Source organism: Cutaneotrichosporon cavernicola, assembly GCF_030864355.1.
Source record: "Cutaneotrichosporon cavernicola HIS019 DNA, chromosome: 2".
Classification (NCBI taxonomy): domain Eukaryota; kingdom Fungi; phylum Basidiomycota; class Tremellomycetes; order Trichosporonales; family Trichosporonaceae; genus Cutaneotrichosporon; species Cutaneotrichosporon cavernicola.
In genome coordinates, this window is record NC_083394.1 from 813,150 (window position 1) to 831,783 (window position 18,634).

At 58.1% G+C, this 18,634-nt stretch overlaps 6 protein-coding genes across 6 annotated transcripts; 5 read left to right on the plus strand and 1 right to left on the minus strand.

Annotated features, from left to right (window-relative positions):
• Window positions 1-3,305: 3,305 nt before the first annotated feature.
• On the plus strand, window positions 3,306-5,807 carry CcaverHIS019_0203180 (uncharacterized protein; the record flags this gene model as incomplete). The annotated part of the gene is made up of 4 exons (XM_060597316.1): window positions 3,306-4,829; window positions 4,872-5,083; window positions 5,120-5,258; window positions 5,292-5,807. The coding sequence occupies 4 exons, from the start codon at window positions 3,306-3,308 to the stop codon at window positions 5,805-5,807; spliced, it is 2,391 nt and encodes a 796-aa protein (XP_060454222.1).
• A 407-nt stretch (window positions 5,808-6,214) lies between these two features.
• Window positions 6,215-10,341, plus strand: RSE1 (uncharacterized protein; the record flags this gene model as incomplete). Its single annotated transcript, XM_060597317.1, has 4 exons — window positions 6,215-6,362; window positions 6,407-9,563; window positions 9,821-9,950; window positions 10,126-10,341. 4 exons carry the CDS (start codon window positions 6,215-6,217, stop codon window positions 10,339-10,341), a joined length of 3,651 nt encoding a protein of 1,216 aa, XP_060454223.1.
• Window positions 10,342-11,293: 952 nt separating this feature from the next.
• On the plus strand, window positions 11,294-12,017 carry RCF2 (uncharacterized protein; the record flags this gene model as incomplete). The annotated part of the gene is made up of 2 exons (XM_060597318.1): window positions 11,294-11,317; window positions 11,352-12,017. 2 exons carry the CDS (start codon window positions 11,294-11,296, stop codon window positions 12,015-12,017), a joined length of 690 nt encoding a protein of 229 aa, XP_060454224.1.
• A 483-nt stretch (window positions 12,018-12,500) lies between these two features.
• CcaverHIS019_0203210 (uncharacterized protein) lies at window positions 12,501-13,638 on the minus strand (the record flags this gene model as incomplete). Its single annotated transcript, XM_060597319.1, has 2 exons — window positions 12,501-13,469; window positions 13,522-13,638. The coding sequence occupies 2 exons, from the start codon at window positions 13,636-13,638 to the stop codon at window positions 12,501-12,503; spliced, it is 1,086 nt and encodes a 361-aa protein (XP_060454225.1).
• A 447-nt stretch (window positions 13,639-14,085) lies between these two features.
• CcaverHIS019_0203220 (uncharacterized protein) lies at window positions 14,086-15,483 on the plus strand (the record flags this gene model as incomplete). Its single annotated transcript, XM_060597320.1, has 1 exon — window positions 14,086-15,483. The coding sequence occupies one exon, from the start codon at window positions 14,086-14,088 to the stop codon at window positions 15,481-15,483; it is 1,398 nt and encodes a 465-aa protein (XP_060454226.1).
• A 1,665-nt stretch (window positions 15,484-17,148) lies between these two features.
• Window positions 17,149-18,048, plus strand: CcaverHIS019_0203230 (uncharacterized protein; the record flags this gene model as incomplete). The annotated part of the gene is made up of 2 exons (XM_060597321.1): window positions 17,149-17,219; window positions 17,313-18,048. 2 exons carry the CDS (start codon window positions 17,149-17,151, stop codon window positions 18,046-18,048), a joined length of 807 nt encoding a protein of 268 aa, XP_060454227.1.
• Window positions 18,049-18,634: the final 586 nt, after the last annotated feature.

Below are 18,634 nucleotides of genomic sequence, written 5' to 3' on the forward strand. Positions count from 1 at the left end.
GGGCCGTGCGTACCACAGGGCATCCAATCTGCTTTGGCCAAGGTCGAGTATTTTCTAGTACGTTGTACAGGGTCAAGAGACAGAGTAACATACGAAGCCAGTTGTGCCGGCCGCCGCTTCGGAGATCAGAGAGAGTAACGAGCTGAAAGGACTGCATCGACTGGATCAAAAGTTGAAAAGACGACAAAAGGTGGCTGTAGGGAAAGACGCGTCGTCCAATTCGGTCGTATAACCGCAGCCCAAGAACAGGAGAATACCTCTCCTTCCCTGTAACCCTGGATTCTTTCCCCGAATCGTATCATTCAATCGACGCGCCACTTGACCTATCCAAAGGTATTTGACAATTACTATCCTAACAAACAACAAACAACAGTAACATGACAATATGAATCCTTGCTTTGTCCGTCTCCAAACCTCGTGGCAAACTTGGTGGTCAACTCATCCATCCTTGCCATGCGACTGGAACGCAGAGTTGTACATGATTTCCTCATTCCTGTTTTCATCTTCATTCCATCTGGGCGTATCGCGTCTGCTATCCTTCTGTGACACACCAACCCCGATAGACACTCACCGCCACCCACACTCATCTCATGACATGTCTGGTATCGTAGCCCGGTATGCCCCAGCATACGGCCATTGGAAGACAGGTGTGACTATTGGGCAGATCACCGATCTGCACCTTCCTCGCTGCATACTCTGGTTGCCCAGATCGTTTCATATCAGCGTTTCTCCTACCACCACTACTAACACATCAACCTTCAGTCTGGCAACATCAGGAGACGTATTCCCAAGGTTCTACCACTCCAAACGCACGGCCGGACCTACAGAGCCCGCACAGCATCTCAGCTTAGCAGCCTCATCGCAAGGTTAGGATCTAGGAGCTGTTAGGTGCAGTGTTCTCCTGTTTACAAAGGCAGATTCCTCGGATGTGGAGCTCACGAATGTTGGCGCCCCGAGTGCCGTGTCGAGCATGCGGCCGTGGAGACAAGGATGGCATGGAAGGATGACATGACGTCGCATGACGTCCGCTCAGTCGTGTACCTGAAGCAGTCGTTATGGTGTCGCCACCTGGTTGGCCGCCAACTGACTCTGGGTGCCCTCGCACGACACCTCACAGAGAAGACTGTGACTCTTCCAACACGCCAACGCGCGACCTAGGTTGATTTACAATCTCCTGGCTGGGGGCATTCACTTCCTGCCTCACAAGGTTTGCTCCATCACGCAAGATCGCAAAGCTCGCAAAACGTGTGCCACGTGCGTGAGCCTGGTCCCTCGGCACCGTGGCTGTGGCGATCCTCTGGCAATCGACAGAAAGTGAGTCGTGGCTTGACGAACATGTAAAAGTGGCAGTCGGGCGGACTGCGGCCCGTTAAACCTCGCCACAATGGCCCAAGCTATCGCTCCCCGGCGAATCGCTCTGACCGATGGAATGGAACGCCCTAATTCATCTTGCAGAACCACGACCATGTGACTCCGACTCGGATCGCACAGTCTTTTATTGGGGATCTGTGCTGTGGGACAGTGATCGAGACTTTCCAACTGGCGCACACACTCTGTGTGATCTCCGCAGGAGGCACTGACTTCACTGACTTTCAAACTCTGACATGAGTACCAAGATTGTTGAATATATGGCAGCCAGCGACCCTGACCGCTCGTTCATCTCGCCAGCAGGCCATGAATGGCGCCAGCCAGATGCCCAGCCTCATTAGCCATCACACTTGGCACGAGCAGGCTGGGCGCCCAATCCCAATCCCCTCGTCCCAATCCCCTCGTCCCAATCCCCTCGTCCCAATCCCCTCGACCATATCAGACCGTGCTTAACGGTTCTCCAGTCGTCGGCGAGTTTCAGGCCCCAGGCAACCGTTTCCCCCCCCCAAGAGGCTCATGCCGCCAGCAACATGCTGTTAGCCACAACCCTAGAGATGATTGGCAGCTCCATTGCTGCAGACCACGATGGGTATGGCGACCTAGGGGAATTCAGATCTCTGCACACTTCAGGTGAGCGCAGCTGTCGCCAAGGCGATGACTGGGTCGGCATCTCGGCTCCACGATGGCGAGGAGGGGGCGAGAGTAAATTACTTTGCAGGGCGGCGCTTGGGTGCACAGAAGCCGATCGTATTCCACATTTCTGGAAATAATACTAGGGAGGATTGCAAGTTGTGCCTTGGTCCGGGGTGATGATGTGAGGGCCCCGACAACCCCGGTGGTCCCCAAAACACCCCGCAGAGCTGCCACTATCACGGAAGAAGGGCGTTGAATGACGGTGCCAAAGGCCCTAGTGAGGGACCCCGGCCAAGCCTGAGCGCTCCATGCATGTGATGTGATGTCGGGATCCTATTCGGCCTGGCGTACACCTGAAGCAATACTGCTTCTGATGCGAGAGCACGGACGCGGCCAAAGTCCTCTGCCCGCAGCGTACCGCACAGACCGATGGGCAGTTCCTGGGGAGCGCCAAGTCAGCACCAAAGATGTGCCAGAATTATCCAGCGACAAAAGTGGTTTAATGATCCTCACCGCGCCAACCCCAACGCCACCGCCACCTCCACTGTCTACGGCCCGCATCCGCAACGCGCGACGAGTCAACAGACCCGATAACACGGTGTTACACCACCCCACAGAAGCGGTATCTCTACTTGTTCGTGCTGCGCAAGGAGATTGTCCTATGCACCGATCACCTGGGTTGCTTCTCAACCAGTTGATGCAATCGGGAGGTAACTAGGAATGCGGGGATTATGGGTTCAGGCTTGAGGGACGCAGGGTTGGGGCGCAGTGTGGTTTGTTGCGGCTAGTATTAAGAGGGGTTAGGTATGTCAAAGACCTAGCCGTGGCGGCCACTGCACAGGCCGCTATCGTTACCCTTGGTGCTCTGCTCATTCCACTTTCCAACTCGACCATCAGCTAAACTCTGTTACCCTTTCAACCACCCCCTCGGACGGCGCACTGACCCCTCACCACTACGGCCTGCATCCCTGCCCTCGCAACTGGGGCAGGGATGCATTCCGCCCTACCTTTGGTGAGCACCGCACATCGTGCTAAAGCTCAGAAATGGTTCATGTCCACAACACTGTACCTACTGACAGCAACACTTTAACTGTGCTGACTTTCTTCGCTCATCTCAACTTTGATCACTCTCACTTTCACTTCTTCTCACTACAACCGACAGGCGACGCCGTATCCAGCAAACCCACAGCACGCTCACAGCGACAGCGCCCCTACCTTTCCCCTCTGCCCACCCCACACACATTCCTTGGCATCGCCTGCCTCAAAACACCACTTGGCTCGCCTCATCACACCCACTTCCACCCATGGAGCAAGCGTACCACCCGCCGCGCCGAGCGCACACTCCCGACCCGCCGTCCAGATGGGTCCCGATCGACTCCAATCCCACCAGTATTCTCAACCCCCCCTTCTCACATCTCTCGTTGCCCAAAGCACGACAGACGTTTGTCATGGCAAGACACGGGAGTGACGACCACCATGAGCGTCGGCGCGAGTCAAAACTTGGCTTCTCTGGGTTGAGCGGACTGGTGCACTCGCACACGCTTGGGAACTCGCGCCGTCGCCGCCCAGAACACGGGAGCCACCAGTACCACACTTCGGAGACTCTGCCAGACGCACTACAGGAACCGAACGACAACCGGAATCGCGATCGTGCACACGCGCACCCATTCACCCAACCGCTTCGCGACGAGCGAAATGAGCATGTTCGGACCATGCACCACAAGTTTGCAAGCGAGGGATGGCCGTCCGAGGACGACGGTGGGAGCAGGCTAGGCCGGCGCATCTCGACGCTGCGCGGTGGGAACGGTATCTCGAGCTGGCGCAGCATGCGCAAGCACGTGAGTGCGGCTGCACACGCGGCTGCCGAGAGCCTACGGACCCCGCCTACTGTGCCCGGAGGGGGGAGATATCCCGTCAGGTCCACGTTGCAGAGCATGCACGCCCCTTCGGCTGCCAGTGTGGTGGCGCCGGCGGCCAGCACGGTCGAGTTGGTCCCAGAAGGAGGGCGGCATTCCCAGAGAAGCAACTACCAGGCCTCACTCGCACCCAGCCGTCCACACACACAACAGCCAGAGGCGCCACCGCCTCTTCCGACGCGCCCCACCTTTGCTCGCAGGGCGAGCTTCGGTTCCTCGACCTCCACTTACACTGGGGACAATGCAAGCCTGCATGCCCACCACTACAACCGTAGCCACCACACGCCGTCCTTTGCGAGCAGCGCTCCGAGCGTTGCGCCAAGTGTGGCGCCCTCCACGTCGACAGTCTCCGATGTGGATGGCAGCGAGACGGGCCACCGTACAGGCTCGGCGCGCCACCACACCCTCGCACATGTACGCAACTCGACGACGAGTATCCACCATTACCAGCCCAGCGAGGCGTCACTAACGAGCTCTCCGCAGAGCGTAAAGTCGCCCCTTTCTCCTGTCACTCCGCGCAGCCCGTACGGGCCATGTATCGGTTCGCTCAATAAACGCACCATGAGCCGCACCTTCCGGCAACCGAACATAGACGAGGTGCTCCCCTTTGCCTCGTCTCCCTTCGCCGCGTGGGACCCAGTCGCGATTGATGCCGAGGAGAACGGAAAACCGGTGTCCAAGCGCCCAGGTTCCGAAGCAAGTGGGGCCGGGTGGCGCGACGTGCGAGCCAAGGGCTCCACCAAGGCGCGCCGCGTGTGGTGTGATGCCAAGGGCAAGGATGCCTGTATAACTTACAAGGTCGGATGGGAGCGGGAAGTCCTCGACCTCGAGTCGCGACTGCACGAGACCATGTACGAGGTGGCAAGGGGAAGACATTCCTTTGTCGAAGGAGAGCCGGCGACGGTCCTCGATGTAAGTCCAGAGTTCGGGAGATAATTACAAAGCTGACGTCAGCTCGGCACAGGTACTGGGCTGTGGCCCATTTCCGCCGCACTGCAGTGGAGAAGTGCCAGAATCATTGGCGCTGACATTGTGCCTTGCCAAATCGACGTACAGGCGCTCGCAGCGGCCGAGACGAGAGCCCGCACCAGTGTGTCCGGCGAGGCTGACGGCCTGGGAGTGTGGGCGAGCGTTGCTGCCCGTGTCTCGTTCCAGCAGTTCAACTTGTGAGCTAATACATACATACATCCAGCTGACAACAGCCTCGAGGGACTGCCATACGACTCGGGCGTCTTTGACATGGTTCACATCCGCTTCGTCGGCCTCGGCGTCCCCGAGACCCACTGGCCTCAGCTTCTCGACGAGGCTGTGCGCGTCCTCCGCCCCGGTGGCGTCCTTGAGGTGAGCTATCAGAGAGGTTCGAGCTGACAACAGATAATCGAAATGTCGTGTGAACCACCGCCTTCTGCCCCCCCTTCGGTCGCCAACAGTTTCGCGTCCCAGCTCCTCTCCGACTTCATTCCCCAAAACCCTGTTCTTGCGCTCCAGATGCACCTTCCAGCCACGGCAGCAGTGAGCCAGGGCTCGACCAGGCCGCTCTTCCAGACGACGTGGAGCGGCACAGAAGACGACTACTTTAGCGTTGGCCCATGGGGCGGCCCCCGAGGGGCGGCCCCACCAGCCATCGCCGACGCCGCGTCGGTATGGATACGTTCCTCCCTCAGCTACCGTGGCACAGGGTTGAAAGCGCTCCGCGACTCTGGCACTGGTTTGCGAGCAGTCAGCGAGCTCGCGGCATTCGATCCCCATCGGTGGGGAGCGGTCCCCCGGACGACTGAGGAGGAGGAGAAGGAGGAGAAGGAGGGGGAGGAGGGGGAGGACCAGCCGGCGCGCCCCCCTGCTGGAGGCGGGAGAATCTCACTGGCGGTCTGGGTCGCCGCCAAGATGTAGTTGTGCGCATAAGCGCGCAATGTTTTGTTAGACACTTGTATGATGCTAGTTGTTGCACCATTTGAGAACCAATTGGCCGGGAGCATGCACCCGCGGTGGGAGAAAAGCGGAATAATGGAAAACTAATCCTCGTGCTTGTGATCAGATGCCATGATTTCAGACTCGGCAAGTCATCAACATTCCACTTTGGCTCACTGATACCTTGTGCATCCATCGCCGCTCGATCGGTACCATCCCATTCTCAAAACACGCCACGCGCGACTAGGGCGTCCTCCCTCCTCCCTCCCCCGGCTACTCGTCTTCGTAAACGAGCGTGCCAGCTCGACTGACGACGCGCGTCGCTTCAGTCTGTGCCACTCGGATTCGTCTGCACCCCTCCTTCCCTCCCTTCCCTTCCCCGTCTCGCCATGCATCTCCTCAACCTCACGCTCCAGCCAGCGTCTGCGGCGATGCTCGCCATCGTCGGCAGCTTCAGCGGCAAGGGCCAGGAGATTATCGTTGTGCGAGGCTCGACGCGCCTCGAGGTCCTCAAGCTCAACCCCGCGACTGGCGTTTGTGAGTTGGGATACGATGTGGTAACGGCTAGCGCTGACATTCAGTGGACTCGATCTGCAGCTCCGAGGCCTTTGGTACTATCCGCGACCTCTCTGCGGTCCGCCTCGCCGGTATGACGAAGGATTACATTGTGCTGTCATCCGACTCGGGCCGGTTGTCCATTATCGAGCTTGTCATCCAACCTACCCCACACTTCGAGAGCCTGTACCAGGAGGTGTATGGCAAGTCTGGAAGCCGGCGAACCATCCCGGGACAGTTCCTAGCGGCAGATCCTAAAGGCCGCGCGATCATGTACGGCGCGGTGGAGAAGGCCAAGCTCGTGTACATTCTGAACCGGAACGCCGAGGGCAAGCTGTTTCCTGGCTCGCCACTCGAGGCACACAAGGCGCACACGATCGTCACGTCGCTCGTGTCGCTCGACACGGGGTACGACAACCCGATGTTTGCAGCACTCGAAATCGACTATGCCGAAGCGGACCAGGACCCGACGGGCGATGCGATGCGGCGGACAGAGAAACACTTGACATTCTACGAGCTCGACCTCGGCCTCAACCACGTTGTGCGCAAGTGGAGTGAACCATGTGACCGCCGCGCCAACCTCCTTGTCCAGGTGCCCGGTGGACAGAATGCCAACACGGACAGATTCGATGGGCCATCAGGCGTCCTCGTGTGTGCTGAGGACCACATCTCGTGGCAGCACATGGACGCCGAGGCGCACCGCGTCCCCATCCCGCGGAGGAGGAATCCGCTCGCACAGCGCGGCGAGAGCAGCCGTGGCCTCATGATCGTGAGCGCCATTACTCACAAGATCCGCGGCGCGTTCTTCTTCCTCCTCCAGAGCGAGGATGGCGACCTGTACAAGGTTGTGATCGAGCACGAGGGCGAGGATGTTAAGGCGCTCCGCATCAAATACTTTGACACAGTGCCTGTCGCAACGAGCTTGTGCATCCTCAAGTCGGGATACTTGTTCGTCGCGAGCGAGTTCGGCGACCAGAACCTGTACCAGTTCCAGAGCCTGGCAGACGACGACGAGGAGCAGGAGTGGTCCTCGACCGACTACCGGGACAATGGTGTCGGCGAGGGGCCCTTACCGTACGCGTTCTTCAATCCACGACCATTGACCAACCTGCTCTTGGTCGACACGCAGACGTCGCTGGACCCTATCCTCGACGCGCAGGTTGTCAACCTCTTGGGCGGCGCGAGCGACACTCCCCAGATTTACGCGGCGTGCGGGCGTGGGCCGCGCAGCACCTTCCGCTCCCTCAAGCATGGATTGGACGTCAACGTCCTCGTGTCGTCAGGGCTACCAGGTGTGCCGAACGCAGTGTGGACTCTCAAGCTATCCGAGGAGGACGAGTACGATTCATACATCGTGCTCTCGTTCCCTAACGGCACATTAGTGTTGTCAATTGGCGAGACGATCGAGGAGGTTAACAACACAGGGTTCTTGAGCTCCGGCCCGACTCTCGCTGTCCAGCAGCTCGGCCCGAATGGCCTGCTCCAGGTCCACCCATACGGACTGCGCCACATCCGCGCCGCGGACCGCGTGGACGAGTGGCCATGCCCGTCCGGCACGACTATTGTTTCGGCGACGACAAACACGCGTCAGGTCGTTATCGCGCTCAGCACAGCCGAGCTCGTCTACTTTGAGCTAGACGACGAAGGGTCCCTCAGCGAGTATCAGGAGAAGAAGAGCCTGCCTGGCAACGCGACTTGCGTGTCCATCGCCGATGTCCCTGAGGGTCGCAAGCGCACCGCCTTCCTCGCTGTCGGGTGTGACAACCAGACTGTGCACGTCATCTCGCTTGAGCCTGACAACACGCTCGAGACACTGTCGCTGCAGGCCTTGACAGCACCTCCAAGTGACATCTGCCTCGCCGAGATCTTCGACACATCGATCGACAAGAACCGCGCGACCACGTTCATGACGATCGGTCTCGTCAACGGAGTGCTGCTCCGCACGGTTGTCGACCCCGTCGATGGCTCGCTGTCTGACACGCGACTCCGCTTTATCGGCGCCAAGCCGCCACGTATCGTCCGCTCGAACGTGCAGGGCAGCCCGTGTGTCATGGCGTTTTCGTCGCGCACATGGCTTCTGTACACCTTCCAGGACTTGCTCCAGACCCAGCCCCTCATCTACGACTCGCTTGAGTACGCGTGTCATCTCAGCGCCGCAATGTGCCCCGACGGCCTGATCGGCATCTCGGGCAACACTCTTCGCATCTTCACAATCCCTCGCCTGGGCACGAAGCTCAAGCAGGACTCGATGCCGCTCTCGTACACGCCCCGCCATTTCGTGTCGTACCCCTACGCACCTGTGTTCTACGGCATCGAAGCAGACCACCGGACATATGGCCCGAAGACGATCGAGCGCGTCGTGGCCGCCAAGGAGGCGGCAGGAGACCATGTGAACAAGGAGGTGCTGGAGCTGCCGTTCGCCGAGTTCGGCCGCCCGCGTGCTGGTCCAGGCCACTGGGCATCGTGCATCCGCGTGATGGACCCGTTGGCCGTGTCGACACTGCAGACGATCGAGTTGGACGAGGACGAGGCGGCGTTCTCGCTCGCCGTCTGCTACTTTGAGCGCATGGGAGGGAGACCGTCGCTCGTCGTCGGTACGGGCGTGCGCACGACCCTTGTCCCGAAGAGCTGTGCTGAGGGCTGGTTGAGAGTTTACTCGATCGAAGACGACGGCAAGCGCCTCGAGTTCATGCACAAGACGAAGACGGACGAACTTCCTCTTGCGGTCGCCGCGTTCCAGGGCTTTTTGCTCGCGGGCATTGGCAAGAGCCTGCGTCTGTACGAGATGGGCAAGAAGGCGCTGCTGCGCAAATGCGAAAACAACGGTTTCCCAACCGGCATCGTAAGCATTCACGTGCTCGGCTCGCGTATCATTGTCGGCGACGCACAAGAATCGGCCTTTTTCTGTGTGTACCGCACGATTCCCACGCGCCAGCTCCTTATCTTTGCGGATGACAGCCAGCCACGCTGGCTCACGGCCATCTGTAGCGTCGACTATGACACGGTGTGCGCCGCCGACAAGTTTGGCAACATCTTTGTGAACCGCCTCGAGGAACGGGTGTCCGAAAAGGTCGACGATGACCCAACAGGCGCGGGGATTCTGCACGAGAAGGGCTTCCTCATGGGCGCAGCTCACAAGACGGATATGATTGCGCACTACAACGTCGGGTCGATTGTCACCAGGTGAGTACCGATGGCGTGCGGGCCCCAAGATCCTCCGCGTGGGGATGATGCCCATGGTGCAGTTCTAGGTCGCCGAGGCCGAGGCCGAAGTCTAGGCACGCCAAGCAGTTCAGGTGGCGGGTCAGTCATGCGGTGATTTTATCAGCGGCAGATGCTCCCCAGCCACTTGTGCAGTTTGGCGACTTCCGATCACGTCGCGTGCCACGTGCAATACATGCGTCGACGCTGTCTCGGGTAATTTCAGTAGCTGACCACAGCCTAACCAAGGTCTCGGTGGCGCCTGGTGGCAGGGATGTTATCGTGTACACTACAATCTCGGGTGCGGTCGGCGCACTGGTTCCGTTTGTCTCGAACGACGACGTCGAGTTCATGACGACACTGGAGATGGTGAGTGACTCAGCTTGATGATGATGTGTGCGGTGGCTGACGCTCTCTCCGTTTCGGATAATTCTCGCTTGGCCACCCGAACCTCGTATCCATCTGCTATCACCGCCTCTTACAATCCTTCCATCGCTTTCCCTTATGTACCTCCGGACCACCACGTACACGGTTTGCCCAACAGCACATCCGCTCGCTCAACACGTCTCTTGTCGGGCGTGACCACCTCGCATACCGCGGGTACTATGCGCCCGTCAAGGCCGTGGTCGACGGCGACCTGTGTGACAGCTTCAACCTCCTCCCCTACCCCCAGCAGCAGGCGATTGCGGCCGACTTGGATAGGAACGTGGGCGAGGTGTTGAAGAAGCTCGAGCAGCTGAGGACAAGCAGTGTGTTCTAGTTCTAGTGTGTTGGAATGTAGATCAAGGTGTATTGATCTAGTGCGGTATCGGAGAGAGGCCATTGGGCAGATGCCCGAAATCTCCGGCGCATGTCTTGAAGACGTGGGTGGACGACGTGGGTGGAAGACGTGGGTGGCGATTAATTGTACGTCGTGTCGCTCGATGACGCTTGACTCAACGGGCGAAGCGATGCTCTGGCGTAGTCTCTCGGACTCTCTCGGACCGACCTAGAGGTATTCTGGCATCTATGAGAAAGTTGGGTTCCATGTCAATCACCGTGCCGGCGGCAACGTGGATTGTGCCTGCGCATCCTTAGGATATAGACGCGTGAGATTGTTTGTTTGCCTTTTAGACGTCCGAATGGTAGGGTCGACATATTCGATACTACTGGACATACCCGAGTTGAACAAAAGAGTTGTATTTCCCTCATTTGGTTTGGGTCAATGCTGGACAATAGGCTTTTACAGGTTTCTACGCATTGGCCGAGCATTTTGTCATTCACCGAGGGCAGCTTCCGAATCGGTCTGAGAACAGGCCGCCCACGTATCAGCCCGGACACCGGGGTTTACACGGAGAGTAGAGAGTAGAGTGGGCTTTCTTTGCGACAGAGGCTCCGGGTAGAGTCGGGGCAGCCTGACCTCGGGGTCGGGGTTCACATGATTCATCTACCAGGCTCCATGCGGACTTTGACGGAGGAGCCGACGGAAGCTTTTTTTTTATTAGAGACTTGGGGATTCCGAAAACGGACAAAGTCGGTGCGGCTTAACATTCAAGTAACAAGGTATTATTCTCAATCTCAACTACGTCACAATCAGCAACTTATTTAAAAGACTACTGCGCAACATCTTCCCACCATCTCCAACAACAACAACCTCTTTCAACCTCTCGGCCGCAGCCACTAACAGCAACCACCTCAACCACTTCACCGACCCCACACACTCGCTCATCATCATGTCCGACACCAAGTACCTCGACGTGAGCCTCATACCTCTAGCATCGCTAACCCCAGTCCTCTAACCAGGCCTACCTCAACGTCGTCGTCAAGGAGGCCGGCAAGGGCGCGCTCGTCGGCGCTCTCGCCTTTGCCCCCACCAACTGGTGGCTCACACGTCGCTTCCCGGCTTACCGCAACCTCCCTCCTGCCGGCAAGGCCTTCCTCGGCATGATGTTTGTCATTCCCGTCGGCACCATCTTTGCCGAGAAGGCCGGCGAGCACTACATTGCCGAAACCCAGTGGAAGGGTGTTGAGCACGAGCAGCTCTCGCGCGAAAAGCAGCAGGCCGACGAGATGTGGGACTCGATGAGCACCGCTGAGAAGATTAAGGACTACGCTGCTCGCCACCAGTACGGCATCATCGGTGGCTCGTGGGTCGCCTCGCTCGGTATTGCATTCGGCATTGTCGCACGCAACAAGTACCAGACGTTCCCCCAGAAGCTCGTCCAGGCGCGTATGTACGCGCAGGGCCTCACTGTCGGTGTCCTCATCGCCTCGGCCCTCCTGGCCGGCGTCAACGCCAGGGGCCAGAAGCCCGAGCTGCCGGCCGACCACTCGTGGCGCGACATGCTCGAGCACAGCGGCCACCTCACCAAGGCTGAGCGCATCGCACTCCACGCCGTCCGCAAGGCGCCTATCAACGCGTCCACCACCCCCGCCCCAGCTACTGCGGCGGCCTAAGCGCAGAGCGCGCGAACGTTGCCGAACGCACGGAACCTCTCCAGAACTCCAAAAAACCCTTGCCTCCCTTTCTTCTTGTCCGAATCACATCCCCTCGAACCCCTTCACTCTTAGCATGCGCGCAAGGGCGCCGAGATAGCATTGTCTGTAATAATAGTAGATCTGCATCATGATCGTGTCTCCTTACCCCCGGGGGGGGGGGGGGGGGAAGAGTTGAACAGGGAGATAGAGTGCTTATCGCATGTGCCGAGCGGCCCGGCTAATTTTCATCTTGACATCACCCGGCGATATCATCCGGGGTCAAGACGCCATCTCAACTCGGCGACGCGGCGCACGTCATCCGCCCTTGCGTCGCCATCCTCCCACGCTGTGACTGCCGCGCTACGCCACGCCTTTGAACACATGAACGCCACCCCGAATCAGTGGCCTAAGGGCAGCAAGACGCATCAAGATCACATGGCTACCAACTAACCTCACCCCTAACTAATCGCGCAACGGCACGAGCTGCTCCCACTCTTCGCCGCCATACGGTCCCGGAATAGGCCCATCAAACAAACTAGCGAGGACGACGCGGTCCCCCTGCCCACCTTTCCAGGGTTCGCGCCCGTGTTGCGCAACCACGTTGTCGTAAACAAGCACATCGCCCTTCTCCCAGCGATGGAGGACCCGAATATCGTCGGTGATGCCCTTGAGTTTGGCCAAATACTCTGTCGGGATAGCCGTGCCGTCACCATACGACAGAGTCGTGATCCGGCTCGTCGCCTCGCCAGCAAGGGTGCGGACATATACGCTAGCCAACTGAGTAAACAGGACCGGGAAGTGGACATGTTGGCGGAGTACAGGAATGTGATGGCGCACTTCGAGTTCGCCCCCACTCCACGTCCAGGAAGTATACTTGCCACGACCGTATCGTCGAATCTGGTCCTCTACTTTTCGCCTCTTGACCTCGTCCGAGTCACCCTCTGCCCACTCCTTCCCAAATGCCTGGTGCAGCGTGCTCCCGCCCCGATACTGCGCCTCTTCCCGATATCGAATGGTGGAGAGGACGCCGAGTCGCTCCAGATCCTCCACCAGTCCTGGGATCTCGATACGTGCCCGCGCATACAGCTCGGCACTGGATGAAATGGGCGTCTCCCCTCCCTCTTTGGGCGCTGTGTGGCAATAGAAGAAGATATACCCAGGGGCATGGGGTACTTGCGGGCTCTCGTTGTGGTTGTAGATTGTGACGTGAGGGGGACTCTCATTAGCTGGTGCGACGTTTGGCGCGAGCTCGGCCCTCTCGACTACGATGCCGACAATCTCATGGCGGGAATAGCCGAACGCGTGTGCAAAGGCGCTGAAATCGTGGGCCGAGGTGATGGGCAAGTCGCGGAACAGGAGGGCGCCATGTCTCGCCAAGCGAGGTAAGCGTGTTGGTGGATTGGAGGGAGCGGATACGGGATATGGCGCCGTCTAGAGTGGTGGGATAGGAAGGCCGCAGGGCGAGCGGAGATAGTGTCCCCACCGGGTGGGGGGCCCCGAGAGAGCGTTGGTTGCTCGCCGGCAGGGCGAAGGGCTCAAACGTCAGCTCTTGAACCGACAGGGCTGGCAGAGTGGCGGGAAGGGTGGCAGTCGTGGTCATGATTGCGATGGCCAACCTCCCAGCCCTCAACTGCGTTCATATACAGTACCCAACCCAAGTAGGCCCGTTTGACTTCTGACGGACACGGTCTACCCCGATCAGGAAGACAAGAAGCCGCAGGGGAACGAGGTCGAGGTTTGCACACGTGAGCACCGAGATTGCATCATCGCTGGCGATTAGCACCATCAAATCTCAGGCACCGCGTGCTAGCCCCGGTGAAAAGTCTTGATTCTGCCGTCCATGACTAACCAGCACGTCTTGTCTTGTCTACGAGCGTCGGCCTATCACGACAGTGGACAAAGCGATAAGACGCGGCGTTGACGAGCGGAACGGCGGGTTTCGGTAACGCACGGCTACATGACTACATGGGGTGCACCCCACTCGGTGATACTGTATAATGCTTTAAAACTGTGCGGTCAACTGATACTCACTCTTTACATGCTCAAAATGTCCGACAAGCTCGAGCGCGATACCCAGGACGACACCAAGGCAAGCGTCGGCGAGACGGTTAGTGAGGGTCTCGACACCCTCTCAAGTTCAGTCTCGACCGACACTCGGCCTCGCTGGGAAAAGTTCTACCGCTCAACGCTGTTCCAGATCATCATCGTCGGCCTATGCTCCTTCTCCGCTCCTGGTCTTTGGGTCGCCCTAAACTCCATGGGTGTGGCCGGATCCGCCGACCCCGACCTAATCAACGGCGCAAACGCAATCCTGTACGGCTGCATGACCGTCACCTGTTTCCTCGGTCCATGGATCACCAACCTGATCGGCTTCAAGCTCACCCTCGCCTTCGGGTCAATCGGGTACCCACTCTATGCAGCGGGGCTGTACGTCAACAACCGCTTTGGCTCGCAGTGGTTTGTCTACTTTGGTGCAGTGGCGTGCGGCATATCAGCCGGTTTCTTCTGGAGTATCGAAGGTGCCGTGGCATGCGGATATCCAGAGGAACACAAGCGCGGTCGATACATTGCAACGTGGTTTACATTCCGCAACGTGGGCAACATGGTCGGCGGGGTAATCAACCTTGCCCTCAACTATAAGGCCAACCGTGCCGGTGCAGTCGGATACCAGACCTACCTCGCGTTCATTGGCCTACAGTGTCTGGGCTTGTTCTTCGGCCTCCTCCTCAGCAATCCCGAAAAGGTCGTAAGGGACGACGGGACTCACATTGAAGCGCCGCGTGTCGACTGGCGCACCGAAGCACATGAGATGTGGCGTCTAGCCACATCGCGCCCCATCCTCCTCCTCGCCCCGCTCTTTTGGTACTACGGCTGGATCCAGGCATATCCCGGAACATTCCTAGCGACATATTTCACCGTCCGCTCGCGCGCCCTCGCTTCTCTCCTCTCGGCCATCGTCGGATCCATCTCAACCTGGCTCGCAGGCTCTCTAGTTGACCTACCATGGAGTAACCGGCGCACCCGCGCGCTCGTGACTTTTGGCGTCCTCGTCGCACTCAACTCGTCCACATGGATATGGAGCGTCGTCATCCAGAATGAGTACCGCATCACCCGACCGCGCCTTGACTGGTCCCACTCGGGTTTCGGCCGCGGATTTGGCGTGTACATGTTCGAACGGATTTCGACCACCTTTGTGGAGAACTACATCTACTGGTGTATCTCCAATTTGAGCGACTCGCCAGGCGACCAGATCCGATACTCGTCCCTCTTGAGGGGTATCGAGACCGCGGCGGTTGCACTTTCGTTTGGCGTGCAGGCCATCCCGACGCCGCTTATTGTTACGGCGGCGCTGAATTTCGGGCAATGGTTCGCGGTGCTTCCCATCTCGTTGTGGGCGACGCTTCATGTCATCAAGGTGTTCTCGCGCAAGAAGGAGGTGATTTAGGGAGGTATAGACGATAGATGAATAGAGATGTGTGAGTCTTGTGGAGTGTTGCAAACGCAGTCAGCATGTTTGGCATCATCAGAGGGCAGGACGTCCGTCTGCGAAACAACATAGTGGCCGCAAGTCACGCCCAACACCCACACACCATATCTCTCCTCCACACCCCACATTTCATCGGTCGTGTGGCGAAATGGCATCGCGTCTGACTACGACGAGTATATCAGGAGATTGCGGGTTCGACCCCCGTCATGACCTAACATTGAGCTTGCTTTTGACCTTTTGACGCGGAGGACAAGTTGGACGATCGTGGTATCTGCAGAACAATGTCGTAAGGGCTGGTGACTGCAGGATGGGCTCGACAACTGTGGTGTGGAATGACGCCACAACTCAAAGCGCTCGCTTCCCATGGGGCTTTTGACCTGTCGCTGGGCGCACGTGCTTCGACGGGCACGGTATGGGCGTCGTTCGAGGAAAGGGGGAAGTTGGGAGGTCAGTCGGCATGCGCTGTATAGCCCCTAATGCGGAGCTGCCAATCAACGAATTGAATAGAGCAGTGGGATATTCAATCAATGGAATGGCAGTTGCACTGGAAGACGAACTCGACGTGATCCAGGCTTTTTAATCCCCTGCACCCTGTGGCCATCCGAGCCGCTGTATTGGACTCCGTTTCTGGCCGCGGTGTGATGAAGCGTGAAGCAAGATAGACTATTTAAGCTGTATGGATCGCTGCCGTCTTTTGCCGCACCCAGTTTCATGCATCCTGACTTAAGAGCAGGTATTTTCCATTCCCAATAATGCCGAAAATCCTGCAAAACTCTCACTGGCCCGGGGGTGGCGAGTGCTGTACTGAATTGGCCCACTCTTGAAACGGGCAACGTGGATGGTCTGGTCGGGCGTATGTTGATGTGCAGATGGACGCGGGATGGTCTGAAGAGGCGGTAGAGCTTCTGGTGGACGCCGCCGACATTGTCCATGCCTTGCTCCCCCGAGGAGTGGTATCATTGTCCCTAGTGTGTGCTGACCGAGTTCCATGCAATCACACAGAACGACCTCGATCTGGACGGTAAGAAACCCCTGCCCCGCCCGCCGCCACCGCCACCGCTTTGGGGGATGGAGAGGGCAGGATAGTGAGGGGTATGAACGGAGCGGTGATGGAAGGGACACGGAAGGGGATCAAGTTGAGAACATGGGCGTTATCCGGTTTCGATCGGGTACATGTACCAGGTGTTACATGAGTGTCATACAGCCTGTTTTCCAACATATATCATCCCGGTCAGCAAGCAAACCCAAAGAACGAGCGATCAGGCTGCAGCTGCAAGCGAACAAGGTAAAAAGCTTCGCCCTACGTTGCAAAACCAGACGTGCTGAACGGAACAACGCCTCACTTCCCCAATCAGATCAGACGGGGCGCGTCTCAACCCCTCAACCCCTCAACCCCTCCTGCACGGCCGAGTTCTTTCAGTTCCCCTGGTCATGTAAGTGTCAAGATAGAATCCCATACCTCATCCCTCGATACGGATGGAAGGATCACGACTGAGCCAGACGCCGCCGTGCCCGGCTTGTGTGATGCCGTTCCCCCGCTCCCAGCCTTCGACTCGGTTTACGGTTCCAGCAATCCCATTCTTGGTTTGTCAATAACCTGTCATCCTCTCCATCAACTTCAACATGCCAGGCGCACTCATCCTCATCAACGGCTTCCCGGCAGTTGGGAAGCACAGTGTTGCGCGCGAGTTGATGTGAGTACGGCGGTCATTACCTACCAGTGCCCCACCCTACAAAGCTACAAGGACCCTCGCAACTCGCTTCGCTCATGCTCGTGTTGACACCAGCACGCTCCTCCCTGAATGCAAGTTTTTGGATACGCGTAACCTCGTCGCGGCCGCATCACAGCTCTTCCCGCCCACAGACGCGGCCCATGGTCTGTTGCGCAAGAATCTTGTGCGCCTCCTTCTTCCTCCTTGCTCGGCTGATCCCTCTCAGAAACATGCAATCTTCGACTCGATCGCACGCACCTATTCCTCGCCCAACCCAACCCGCCCACCCCCAATCTACATCCTCACAGACTTTCTCTCCGTCGCCGCCCGGCCCACGGACCGTGAAATCATGTCCGAATTCATCGCCTTTGCCCAGTCCACCGGCTTCGCCTTCATCCACGTCATTCTCGGATGCAGCACCGACGAGAACGTTCGTCGACTGGCATGCTCCAAAGGAATGGAGGTCGCCACGCTTCTGGAGATGCGGATGGAGGAGGAGATTGGGCATATGGCACCCTTACCCGGACTTGTTGGCGAGTTCGAGCTCGATACCACCGCCTTGGACCCGCAGATGACGGCTGGGGTGTTAGCCGAGTATTGCCTTGATGTGCTCCGGGCTGATGACTGGTGGATCCACCTCAATGGGGCCAGCGTTCGTCCGTCCAGCGTCGTGGATAAGACCATCTCGCCTATTGACGAGGTGCCCGAGCTGGGCAGAGAGGACGAACGCAAGTCGCACTCGCCGAGTAAGCGCTCGTCGGGGAAGCTCAGTCTCTCGCTCGGTATTAGGAAGTCGTTCTCCGCGGGGTAAGCTCTGTGAGCGGCGCAGATAGGAGTGGTGCAGTGTGAGTGGGGCAGACGTGAGCGCCGATCAGTAGACACGACGTGTTACAGTACACTCCTACAACTAACTACTGCTGGGTGTCCGAAATTTCAATGTGGCACCCTGAGTCTTGACCACAATGTGATCTTAATTCTTCAATAACTCAGCCAATATAACAGCTATGCATCCCATCTTTTAACAAGCTACTTATGTGCATGTTGGCTACGTGTATGGAAAGGAATGGGGTGATGGGGCTATTTGGAAGACGACTTGCCTTTGGCCTTGATCACCTCCTTCATTCTGAGACTCATGTGGCAGATGTCACTGTCTATACTCTTTTGAGGATATTCAGCAAACAACTTAACAGCAGCCTCCAAGAATGCTTCATTGGTGCTTGGACGCGGCTCTAGCATGCTCAGCTTGTGCTTCATCCACCCCCAAATATGCTCAATGGGGTTAAGGTCTGGTGAAGAGGGGGGGTGGTCCATGAACTTCATCCCCTTCTTCACAGCCTCAGAGTGGTGTTTCCTATGCACTGGAGCGCCATCTTCAACAATGTAGACGTCTCCATAGC